This window comes from Budorcas taxicolor, chromosome 15 (assembly GCF_023091745.1).
Source record: "Budorcas taxicolor isolate Tak-1 chromosome 15, Takin1.1, whole genome shotgun sequence".
Classification (NCBI taxonomy): domain Eukaryota; kingdom Metazoa; phylum Chordata; class Mammalia; order Artiodactyla; family Bovidae; genus Budorcas; species Budorcas taxicolor.
In genome coordinates this window covers 61414564-61427938 of record NC_068924.1, presented here as the reverse complement: position 1 = coordinate 61427938, position 13375 = coordinate 61414564, and the positions used below count along the sequence as shown (strand labels likewise).

General features: G+C 36.1%; 1 protein-coding gene across 1 annotated transcript in view; it reads left to right on the top strand.

Moving 5' to 3' along the window:
* The window catches only part of CCDC73 (coiled-coil domain containing 73), a 110579-nt gene that overhangs the window by 75005 nt on the left and 22199 nt on the right, over window positions 1-13375 (top strand). Inside the window, exon 12 of the mRNA XM_052653054.1 lies at window positions 8895-9008. Within this exon, the coding sequence (XP_052509014.1) occupies window positions 8895-9008 (114 nt within the window). The remainder of the gene's footprint in view (window positions 1-8894; window positions 9009-13375) is intronic.

Below are 13375 nucleotides of genomic sequence, written 5' to 3'. Positions count from 1 at the left end.
ACATAAGAAAGGTGGGTTTGATCCTCCCCTGGAGGAGGGCATGGCAACCAGTATTCTTGCCTGGAGAATTCCATGGACAGAGGAGCATGGCAGGCTACAGTCCATAGGGTCACAAAGAGAGGGACACAACTGGAGCAACTTAGCATGCACACCCCACACTGGTGGAGGCCTAGATGTAGCAGGGTCATCTGAGTTGAGTACATGTGCCCTTCAGCATCTTTTTCCCTAGGTTGGCCATGCCTAGCACATTAGGTAGGTGCCTTGGCAGGAAGTGAGTCCTCAATCCAGGTAGTGAGCTGCATCCCTGCCTGGCAGTTGCAATCCTTTGGGGGTTACCCATCTACCAGAGGGCCCATGGGATGGAGAGACTGACTTTCCCAACTTCAGCCAGAACGCCAGAGGGCCCATGGGATGGAGAGACTAACTTCCCCAACTTCAGAAAGAACATAATACATGGGTCTTGTAGCTTGCAGGAGGTAGAACTCAAAGCTAAGTTGTGTGGTGAGGCCCTTAGGCATCTGTGAGGATCTGTGTTTGGCCTGTGACTATCCCAGGGGACATTAAAGAGAAAATAAAAAGCACCTTGATAGGTGGATACGAAGAAAAATGGAGGGGTAGAGAGACAAAGAGAGATGGAGGAACCATAGAGAAAAGAAAAGGTTTAGTATCAGTATCTTTACTAGCTTTTTTTTTTTCTCTTCTTTTTTTAAATTTTGCATTTGGCCCCAGAAATTATGCTGAATCCATCCTCACTGAACAAAGCCAAACTTAACCTGAACAGTGAAACATTATCTTTTCACCATTGATGTTCTATGATTAGTTATGTAAAGAGGTTTGCCTCACTCATTTCTCTTGCCTGCCCCCCCCAATACTGTACAGATTTCACCCGGAAGGCAGAGAGGGAAAACTTATGCTAGAGCCAAATCTCCCCCTTCTTTTAACCCTTTCACCTACTCCAATAAAAGATTTTTAAAAGTTTCATAAAGTCCAGTTATCTGCAAATATGAATAAAGCTTGTGGAGGTGATGGAATTCCAGTTGAGCTATTTCAAATCCTAAAAGATGGTGCTGTGTAAGTGCTGCACTCAGTATGCCAGCAAATCTGGAAAACTCAGCATTGGCCACAGGATTGGAAAAGGTCAGTTTTCATTCCAATCCTTAAGAAAGGCAATGCCAAGGAATGTTCAAACTACAACACAATTAAACTCATAACATATGCTAGCAAAGTAATGCTCAAAATTCTCCAAGCCAGGCTTCAACAGTACGTGAACCATGAACTTCCAGATGTTCAAGCAGGATTTAGAAAAGGCAGAGGAACCAGAGATGAAATTGCCAACATCTGCTGGATCATTGAAAAAGGCAAGAGTTCCAGAAAAACATCTACTTTTGCTTTATTAACTACGCCAAAGGCTTTGACTGTGTGGATCACAACAAACTGTGGAAAGTTCTTAAAGAGATGGGAATACCAGACCTCCTGAACTGCCTCCTGAGAAATCTGTATGTAGGTCAAGATGCAACATTTAGTATCAGACATGGAACAGCAGACTGGTTCCAGGTTGGGAAAGGGGTACATCAAGGCTGTATATTGTCACTGTGCTTATTTAACTTATATGCAGAGTACATCATGAGAAATGCCGGGCTGGATGAAGCACAAGCTGGAATCAAGATTGCCAGGAGAAATATCAATAACCTCAGATATGCAGATGACACCACCCTTATGGCAGAAAGTGAAGAACTAAAGAGCCTCTTGATGAAAGTGAAAGAGTCTCCAAGTGAAAAAGTTAGCTTAAAACTCAACATTCAGAAAACTAAGATCATGGCATCTGGTCCCATCACTTCATGGAAAATAGATGGGGAAACAATGGAAACAGTGACAGACTTTTTCTTCGGCTCCAAAATCACTTCAGTTGGTGACTGCAGCCATGAAATTAAAAGACGCTGCTCCTTGGAAGAAAAGCTGTGACCAACCTATACAGCATATTCAAAAGCAGAGACATTACTTTGCCAACAAAGGTCCATCTAGTCAAAGCTATGGTTTTTCCAGTAGTCATGTATGGATGTGAGAGTTGGACTATAAAGAAAGCTGAGCACTGAAGAATTGATGCTTTTGAACTGTGGTATTGGAGAAGACTCTTGAGAGTGTCTTAGACTGCAGTGAAATCCAACCAATCCATCCTAAAGGAAATCCAGTCCTGAATATTCATTGGAAGGACTGATGCTGAAGCTGAAATTCCAATACTTTGGCCACCTGATGCAAAGAACTGACTCATTGGAAAGACCCTGATGCTGGGAAAGATTGAAGGCAGGAGGAGAAAAGGATAACAGAGGATGAGATGGTTAAATGCGATCACCGACCTGATGGACGTTAGTTTGAGTAAGCTCCAGGAGTTGGTGATCTACAGGGAGGCCTGGCGTGCTGCAGTCCATGGGGTTGCAAAGAGTCGGACACAACTGAGTGACTGAATTGAACTGACCTCTTCTACCCACCCTATAGGTGCTTAATGGGGATTATTTCCCTAAGGTGTTAAACCTTCCAAGAAACATATGAAGTAATTTATTCAAATTCTTGATGAAAGCAGTTACCAGGATTGTCCCCTAATCCATTTAAAGGAGATGAAACAGATTTTTAGGATGAACAAAATGTTAGAGATTAGCCAATCCAACCATTTCATTTTGTGATGAAATAGAGATCCACAAGTCAAGCAGAATAGTTCAAGGCCCCAAATTAGTGGCAAAACCAGAATTAAATCTTTGTCTCGATTCTGCTCCAGCACTATTTCTACAACATTACACTGTTAAGATATATTTCCTAGATCTGTTGGAAATGCCACTCTTGCTGAATCACTTATACAAAGACCACAACTTAAAAATTGTCCTTCACCAGCTCTAAATCCAATGTTTATGTATTATTGAATTCTACAGGGCCTATGGTAGTCATAAATGTATATATTAGGTCAGTGCAAAAGTAATTATGGTTTTGGACTCTGAATTTTAAATCATTGTAACCAGGCTGAAACACATCTTTGTTAATCAAAATAGGAACCATTACAGTCAACACATTTTTTGCCAACAAGAGATGTTTGTATATTCCTGTAGCATAAAAATCAGTGCTTTGGGATTCAGCAAACTCTTGGAAAGCAGCCTCTTGCTGGTTGTGGCAGCATTTTTCCCTGCAAAAAGTTGTAGACATGCTTGAAGTAGTAGTAGTCAGTTAGTGAGAGATCAGGTGAATATGGCAGATGAGGTAAAACTTTGTAGCCTCATTGGTTCAACTTTTGAAATGTTGGTTGTACCACATGCAGCTGGGCATTATCACAGAGAAGAGTTGGGCCCTTTCTGTTGGCCAATGCTGGCTGCAGGAATTGTCATTTTCGGTGCTTCTCATCAATTTGCTGAGCATACTTCTCAGATGTAATGGTTTCACCAGAATTCAGAAAGCTGTAGTGGATCAGACCAGCAGCAGATCACCAAACGTGACCGTGACTTTTTTTTTCATTCTTGTTTGGCTTTGGAAAGTGCTTTGGAGCCTCTTCTTGGTCCAACCGCTGAGCTGGTTGTCACTGATTGTTGTATAATATCCACTTTTCTTTGCACATCACAATCCAAATTGAGAAATGGTTTGTTGTTGTTGTGTAGATAAGAGAAGAGGACACTTCAAAACAACAATGCTTCTGATTTTCAGTCAGCTCATGAGGCCCCCACTTACCGAGTTTTTTCACCTTTCCAATTTGCTTCAAATGGCACGTGACCATAGAATGTCGACATTGAGTTCTTTGTCCTTCTCATGTAGTAGCTTCAGTGATCCTCTCAGTTGATTGCTGTCAGCTTCCAGTGGCCGGCCACTATGTTCATCTTCAAGGCTCTCGTCTCCTTTGCAAAACTTCTTAAACCACCACTGCGTTGTATGTTCATTAGCAGTTCCTTGGCCAAATGTGTTGATGTTGTGATTGTCTCCACTGCTTTGTGACCTGTTTTGAACTCAAATAAGAAAAATTTCTTGAATTTGCTTTTTGTCTAACATCATTTCCATATTTCTGTAGACTAAAGTACATATAAACTAAACAGCAAATAATTCATTAGCAAAAAACATAAAGCAAGAAATGCACATCAAAATAATGTATAACAACCACATTTATTTAAGAATGTATTCCAATAGCAAATGGCAAAGTTCAACAGTGCAAAACCATACTTATTTTTGCACCAACCTAATAGTTTGAGTTAATGATGACAATAACTGTTTACAGGATTTTTAGCTATAAATGGAAATATTTTAGATAATCCAAATGCCTCTCTTTTTTACTAAACCAGTTATTGCCTAAGCCTTGATAGTACATAGAGAAGCTAGATTTCATATAGTGAAATTTCAAACAAAGTATTGGCAAGAACAAGATAGAATTGTCTGCTTTTTAACAGTTAAGGGCATTAAAAAATAGTACCATCTATCATCACTTTCATTTTATAAAAGATAACATTTTAACACCAAAAGTATATTAAGGATGTAATATCAGATAAAGGACAGTCCTGTATAAGAAAACATTCAATGACCTTACATTGACATTTTTTGCCATGGACTAGTGAGATTTTTGTCATGGATCAGTTCTTGTTTACAGACTGGTGTTGGAGAACCACTGATATATAGTATAACAAAATATTAATGTTGAACTGTTGCTGAGGATTATGCTGCATAGATATCTTAAGTGTTTTCCTGAGGAGCATTCTAATTCCACCTGTACTAAAAGGGATCATTACTCTTCATAATGGCCTACTGTTTTTCAGTGCTCTGCAGTCATGCTGTCATCTCTTATTTTTTTTAAAGTACAGTTTGGAGCATAGAAGACCTAAATTCTCATGATGGAGAATATTTTTTGCTGTGATTTAATTATAGTTTAGTCCAGATAAAAGTATAGTTATGCTGCTGTAATCATAGTGTTAGGAAGATTATTTATTTAGTTTGCTGCTATAATCATAGTGTTAACATAGTATTAACCAGAATAATTTACTTAGTTTTTGGTATATTAAAGCATTAACTAGTGGTTTTATTTTGATTTTCCACAATATATATTTTGTCAGAGAAGGTTTTCAAACTTGTTAATCCAGGTGCTGCTGTTGCTGCTGCTAAGTCGCTTCAGTCGTGTCCGACTCTGTGCGACCCCAGAGATGGCAGCCCACCACGCTCCCCGTCCCTGGGATTCTTCAGGCAAGAACACTGGAGTGGATTGCCATTTCCTTCTCCAATGAATGAAAGTGAAAAGTGAAAGTGAATTCGCTCAGTCGTGTCCGACTCTTGCGACCCCATGGACTGCAGCCCACCAGGCTCTTCTGTCCATGAGATTTGCCAGGCAAGAGTACTGGAGTGGGTTGCCATTGCCTGCAGATAATACCAAATAATTCCCTGGTAGAATATAAATTCCATAAAAATACTAACATTTTTACTAATATAGTATAAGAGCCCCAAAAAGTTTCTGATACATAATAGGAGCTCATTAAATCTTATTAAATTAATGGGTGATTAACAGTGAGTAAATTCGGACTCTGCAAGTTCAAATATTGCCAGGTCAGGGCTTCTGGTTAAACATATTGGATTGAACCTATACATTCCCTTATATTTCCTTCTGAAGCTGCAATAAAATGACATAAAAACCACAAGAATGCAGAAATGGGAAGAAGAAACAATAAAAATAAAGTTTTAAAAATAGGAACCAAATGGAAAATTAGTCATTTACTCAGCAAATGAGAGAAAGTAGAAACCCAAGTTAAAGCAACAGAAATGAGCAGAAATTGCAAGCATCATGTGCCTCTAAAGTAAGATGCATAACTGGAGCCAGTAACTAGAAGGTCTGCGTGGAAAGCTATTGCACATTCAGATTCTTCTCCCTAATCTGCACAGTCACTCCCTATCTTCTATTGGGCAAAAGATAGAGAACTAGTTGGAGAGTTTGAGGAGCAACTGACACTGGAAAGATTCAGTGGTGTGCTCGAGGCAGTTTGTACCAGGGAGAGCTGGTTATTAGAGCTGTTGTCATTTTGTAAGCTGGTTTAAATAAGTGGTAGCTTGAATTAACCATGGTGGGTTGGTTGGTTGGTTGTTTTTTTTAACTTTAAAGAGATTGGCAAATGCTACAAATCAGGCTTTATTGAGACCTAGTTTACTAGCACAGTACAGAGAATATTATTTTAAAAATAATTTGGAAAGTCTATACACTGAGAATTCTGAAGCCTCCAAGCAGTCTCCTCATTTGGAGGACAGTTAGCCTTGTAAATTCCAGGCAGCAGAATGGAAGATTCGGTGGCAACTAACCTGCAATTAAGCTCTCCTGATGAAACAGTTCAGCCAGATCAATACACAGTGAAGCCACCATTTTAGTGACAAAACTTTGTAGTTGATAAACCTTTTAGCTGGCTATTTAATACTTCATTCTTAAATATGAACAAACAGTTAAGGATCACTGGATATTTGAAAATCTCCAGTGTGAAAAACAGACAAAACAAATAGGGTAATGAAAAAAAACTTGGAGAAGCTAAGAAAATATACTCAGTTTAGAGAAATATATTTGTTAGTCCAAAAACAGTAATTTAGAATCTAAAAAACATTCATAGAATAAAATACAACCCTTAAATATATTAGCATACATAAAAAGTACAATGAAAAGTTTAGAAGATAACATCAAAATAATCTAAGAAAGTAGAACCAAAAGACAAGAAGATGGAAAATAGGAAAGGAAGAAAATGAGGGGGTTGTTCAAGAGGTCTGGTGAGTTTCAGAGAGAACAGAGATAGTGGAAGGAGAGCAAATGATCCAAGAGATAATGCAGGAAAGTAACCCAGAATTGACGGATCTGAGTTTGTTTTACTTAACACCAATGCATATCATTATGAAATTTCATACTAAAAGAGACGATTATAAAACTCTCTTGGTGGGGGAGGCAAAAAAAGTAGGTCACCTATGAAGGATCCAAAATGAGAATGGGAATATAATGGCTTCAAACTTCTCATTGGCAACCCTGGAAGGTAGAAGACAATATAACCATGCTTTCAGAGGTTCCAAAACAGAATTGTACTGTATTTAGCCAAACAAATGAAGTATTGGTAGAATAAACATAACTTTCAGACATGTAAAGTTTCAAAAAATATGATATTTGTCTGCTTTATCAAAAAGTAATAGCTTGCTTTACCAAGACAAGGGAATAAACCAGGAGGAAATCATGGGATATAGAAGACAGGAGACCCACCACAGAAGAAAAAAGGAAATTCTCAAAGATTGCCAGATCAGTGTAGCAGGATGAAAGAACAGTCAGTTCACATTGTAGGATAAGGATGGAATGTCTCCAAAACATGGAAACTGAGAGAATACCAGATACAGGCACTTTCTTTTAGATGGGGGATATAGTTACAGACCGGAAATGACTGATATATCTAATGTGCTTTTTAAGAACATAATACTTTTGGTCATTTATTTTTACTAGGATACTGTCTGGTATACTCTCCCATATCTTCTCTGAATTTTTTGATTTGTCTGTCTTCTAAAATAGTGTTACTAATATAAATAGATACTGTAAATATTTGTTAGAATGTTAAAGTACTAAACACCTATTAAATAATACCCTTGTAAATATTTAGAAACTTTTTATCATATGTTACCTATAAATCAAGGTTAAATCATGACTTCTTTAAAAATATTTACATTGTCCTAAAGTAGAGACAGTCAAAATAGGTATTCATTGAGTGCTCTCAAAGTGCATAGTTCTTTATGAGCCAGAGGAGAATCTTTGTGTTAAAATTGTTTTATCAAATGTTTTCAAAATTTTGCATAATTATGTCATCGCATATTGATATTCTATGTAGTAATTGAGGACTCTTTAAATAGTTGAAATACTGTGAAGCCTCTAAAATGAGATCTTTAATAGTGATATGGAAGTTAAGCAAGACATATTACTCACATTTTTAGAAAAGCCAATGGCAGCACAACAGAGTATGTATAGTACGCTTTGAAAGATATATACTTGTATGCTTATAGACAATTTTTGAAAGGATACACAAGAAACTACTTTACCTCTGGTGGGGAGAGCTGGAAAACCAGTAAAGGAAAACTTTGCCTTTTCTTTCTGTATCCTTTGTATGGCTTGCATGTTGACCCTGAATGTACTTGGCTTTAGTAATGATAAACAGATTAACATAAAAAATTCCAGATATATTAGACATGCAGGTAGAGTTCTTACTATTTGTCTTTTTACAGAAGTTTACTTGGATTATCAGCAGACACTGAAGAAACCTAATAATATTGGTGATACTGGTTTAATATCTTTTAAACCTTTGTCTTAGAAAACAGTGATAATTTTACTCTTTAAAGGTTTTTTTGGGAAGGGAAGAGGAGAGTGTGGTAGTGATTATATAATGTTAATTTATGAAGTAATAAGTTAATTAGTGAATACTGAAGTTCTACTAAAAAAGTATTAATTTGAAATTTAAAATTTTAATTGTATTTAAGAGTTTTCCAGCCAATTAATTTCTGAAATAAACAGATAGGGAAAATATATTCTGTGGTAGTTAAAAAATTTTAGTAGGGTTAGGCTGGATTATGCTACATTTCATATTTTTCAGTGCTGTACTTTATATTACTTTTTTCAGTACATTAAAACTTATGCAGTGAAACTGAATAATGGCAATGTTTTTATACCCTTTTTATAGCCATTTCTTTTTCATAACCTCCCCCTATTTCCTGTTAACTAAACTATAAGCACCTTTCTGTTAATTTATGAAAATTATTGTTGAGATAGCACATTATCACTGATCTGTATGGCACTTTCAGCATGTTAGAAGCAAAGGTCCAAGCAACATAAAACACATCAAAATTCATTAATGTGGTATTGATTATTTTTTGGATAATTAATTTTATTGCAGACCCTTGAAAGAGATAATGAGCTGCAAAGGGAGAAGGTAAAAGAAAATGAAGAAAAGTTCCTTAATCTTCAAAATGAGCATAAGAAGGCACTAGGAACCTGGAAGAAGCATGTAGGTTTATTTAATAGTAAAATTTTAAAATATTTTAAGTAGTTGTAGACATTTAAAATAACTATTAAATGCTAAGAAAATATTGCAAAAATATTATAGGAATAAAGTCAGACCCATTTTCTTCTTGCACTTGTATTTCTAAAAGGTGACTGTTTTTAAAGCTAAATTTAATAAAATTTTCTTTAATGCTTTATACATGAAAAACCACACATATACATGTGTGTATTTATATTTTGTATGACTTTTCATAGGTGACAAAAATTTTCCTTTTCATAAAACCATTGATAGTGTTTTAATAAATAGTTATAATAAAGAATTATATCAGTATTATTGTTAGCTGATCTCTTCAGCTTTCCTCAGCAGTTTCATTGAGTCATATTAAAGCCATGTTTAGAACATGTATACAGTAGTTGGGTTCTCTAGTATTAACATATTATCAAGAGAATTGTTATGTTATTAACATGATTATTTCCTTAAAGCACAACTATTTTATTTTACATTAAATTTTAATTTCAGTGAAGTAGATAATAAAACGTGTAAAGTGATATGAAGTTGTGAAATACAAGGTTCACTTTAAAGTCTGGTGAACCCAAAATCAGTTGTTCTATTTATTATCTATTTTATTTTGGGAAAGTGAGATATTTTAAACTATTATACTAGTTATACTATAAAATTCTAACACTGTATTAATATAATTTGTAATAATATATATCTGTGTACTATTCTGTGGTTGAGTTTGTTTGATATAAATTGTTATAAAAGTAATTATTGATTTTTTGATCCATTTGCAGCTAACATGTTCTCTTAATTTGTATTTTGGAGAGATCAGATTTTCACTGATTAATTTGATGAGCTTTTCCAAATTCTCAAAAAGTATTTTGTAATTCGTTAGATCAGAATACTATAAAATGCTTAATGATCCCTATATAGGTAAAGTTCATCATTAAGCAACAAACATAGTAATTTTCATTTTAGCTTCAGCTAATCTGCCTTGCATCCCAACACTTCAGTCTCATGTCTAATGTTTAAAAGACCATGGAAATAGTACTGTCAGGGTAAGGAAAACTATGATGTAAAACGAGACTATAAACTTGAATATGTCAATCATGCCCCCCAAAATTAGTTGAGATAAGAAAAGTAAACATTTATTTTTCCCAGTGATATTTCAACTATGTTCTTCCCCTGGGGCAGTTGGGGGGAGGGCAGGAGTCAATTGAATTAAGAGAAATAAGCATTCAGCTTTCCTGGTGAGACCTGTTTATAATTTGGATGAAATTGGTTTTGTCTTAGGAGTTTTAACACCTGCATTCATTTCACTTTATCCTTCAGTACTAAACAGAACATAGTTTAATTTTTTAAAAGCTGCTTTGGTTCTATAGGAGTTTTCTTGAGTGGAAGGTCAGATCTACTCTTTAATTGTATTTCTGTCTCTTTGTAAGCATTTCACCACTCTCGAGTGAAGGGTAATTGTTGTATTGCTACTGAGGTCAGCTCAAGATAGGTTTTTAAAAAACTAAAAGACAGTAACAAATATAAGATGAAATCATATATACTGCTGTTCTTTTTTTAAAATAGTGAAAGGATACTGTACAAATTAAACAATATTACTAGACAATATATTTTAAAATTCATAGAAATGTCATAAAGAATGTGGTATGTGTACCTGCTTTTATTTGGCCAGTTATATAGCCAATAGATATTTATAGGTAAAACAGTAATAAGTGGAGATGTTCGGAAATTATTTAGAGAAAGGGGGTGTCACAAAAGAAATTCAATTCACAACATTTGTTGAGCATCTATTATGTGTTAGACACTGTTCTAGGTGCTGGATTTTCAAAGGTGCCTAAAATACAAAGATTAATATATTAAAGAGCTCACACTCTCAAAAGACAGGTAATTATTAACTACAATAGTATGGAGTGTTTTTAGTAGTATTAATAGTAGTATTAACAAATTACTGTGAAAGCACAAAATAAATCATATTGTTTAACTAGGTTGGAGAAAGTTTTAGAGAAAAGATGACCCTAGAATTTGGACTTGAAAGATGAATAGAGTTTCACCAGACAGAAGGTGCCTGCTTCCTATACTTCTCGTTCCACTCTGTTGGCGTTCCATTTAAGAAAGGGGATAATGATGGAGGCATGAAATTGCTTTCTCAACGATGAATGGTCTGATCTAGAATGTGACATTGCAAATGAGGTTGAAATCATCTTCTGAAGAGTTTTTCCCTAAGGAAATTGAACTTTATTTTAAAAGTAATGGGAAGCCATTGAGATTTTTAAAGCAGAAAAGTGACTTAGATCTGCAGCTTAGAAAAATAACTCTTGCAGTAGTATGGAGAATGGCATTATGGGAAGAGATCAATAAGAAGAATATTCTAACCATGAGCCCATGAGGATGTGAATTAGGGCAACAGTAGTGAGGATTGCAGTCCATGGGGTTGCACAGAGTCGGACACAGCTGGGCGCCTGAACAACAACAACAGTGAATACAGAGAAAAGAGATAGATGCAAGAAGGACTGGAGGTAGAATAGCAGGATTAACCACATTTTATATATAATGGATTTTAAAAGGGAAAGGAGTCAACTATGAGTCTGAGATTAGTATAATTATACAGATTAGCAGAATAATATCACTAAATGACATAAGGAATGTGAAAGAAGAAGCAGATTTGGTGGATGAAAATGAGTTTAGTTTGGAAATTGCTTAACTTATGATGACTGCAGGATATCTGACTTGAAATTCATATCATGTATTTGGAAACATGAATCTAATCTTATGCAAGAGGTTGGAAGATGAGATAGAGATTAAAGACTTTTTAGCATAGAGATGAAATTTGAAGGTATAATAAGATCATCTATGGAAGGCTAAGGAAGAAAGAGCTTTGGGGAATGCCAGAATTTTGTGAGTGGTTAGTGTGGGAGAGGGAGCCTGATGAGAACAGTGAGAAAGGTAGGAGGATGAAGAGGGAATGGTACCATGAAATGAAGAAAAGAGGCTGTTTGAAAATAAGTAGTCTACACAGTTGTACTACAATGCTGTTAAATGGTATGAAACTTGGAACAAGTCCTTTTGCTAATTTGCAGGTAATAATAGAAAAAAAGTCAGTAGAACATGAGGGCAGAAGTCTGGTTGTTAAGGAGTGAAAGTAAAGAAAGAAAGTGGTGTCGCTCAGTTGTATCCAACTCTTTGCAACCACATGGACTGTAGCCCACCAGGCTTTTCCATTCATAGAATTTTCTAGGCAAGAGTACTGGAGTGGGTTGCCATTTCCTTCTCCAGGGGATCTTCCTAACCCAGGGATGGAACCCAGGTCTTCCGCATTGCGTGCAGACGCTTCACCATCCGAGCCACCAGGGAATCCCTTAAGGAGTGAAGAGAGGTTAGAATTTGAAAGTACCAAGAGTGAACTTTAAGAAGTGAGAGAGTAATTGAGTCAAGAAGAAAAAAGTTACAGTCATTACAAGAGCGTATTTGTGGGCTGAAAACATGTTGGTATGGTGGGGGAAATTGAGAATATCTAGGAGAGAAGAGGGAGAAGGCAATGGCAACCCACTCCAGTACTCTTGCCTGGAGAATCCCATGGATGGAGGAGCTTGGTAGGCGGCAGTCCATAGGGTCGCTAAGAGTTGGACACGACTGAGTGACTTCACTTTCACTTTTCACTTTCATGCATTGGAGAAGGAAATGGCAACCCATTCCAGTGTTCTTGCCTGGAGAATCCCAGGGACGAGGAAGCCCGGGCTGCCGTATATGGGGTCACACAGTGTTGGACACGACTAAAGCGACTCAGCAGCAGCAGCACCAGCAGCAGGAGAACAATCTTTGCTTGAGTTAGTCTCTAAGGGAGATAAGAGAGGACAGGATAGAGAACACATGAAGAGTTGAGCCCTGGAGAAGAAGAACCTTGCAGAGATAGGTTAAAAGATGGTTAAAATAGGTAAGGTGAAGGGAAAGTAGTTGGTGAGCTCATGTCTGTTAACCCCTACAAGGAAAATTACATGCATTAGTAGGATTTTTGGTAGTTTAAAATTATTCGAGAGAAACTTTTGTAATATTTTATGACAAAATGGTATTTTTCTTTTTCCTGGAACTTATTTTGTCTCACATTTGAGGTTCCTATGAAGGAGAATCCCACTAAGAAAAAGATTATAAAATTTTATAGCCAGTAGAAACTAATTTGTAGATATAAGTATTAGGCTGAAGGGTCAGTTTCTATTTGTAGTACTTAGTACTCAATATTCTTCATCTAGTTGAGTTGAAATCTGTGTATCTAATTTGCAACAAGAAAATAAAACTTTAAGAAAGCAATGAAATAGTAACCTTTATAGAATTTTTATGATTAAAAGTTAATTAATTTTTCATTT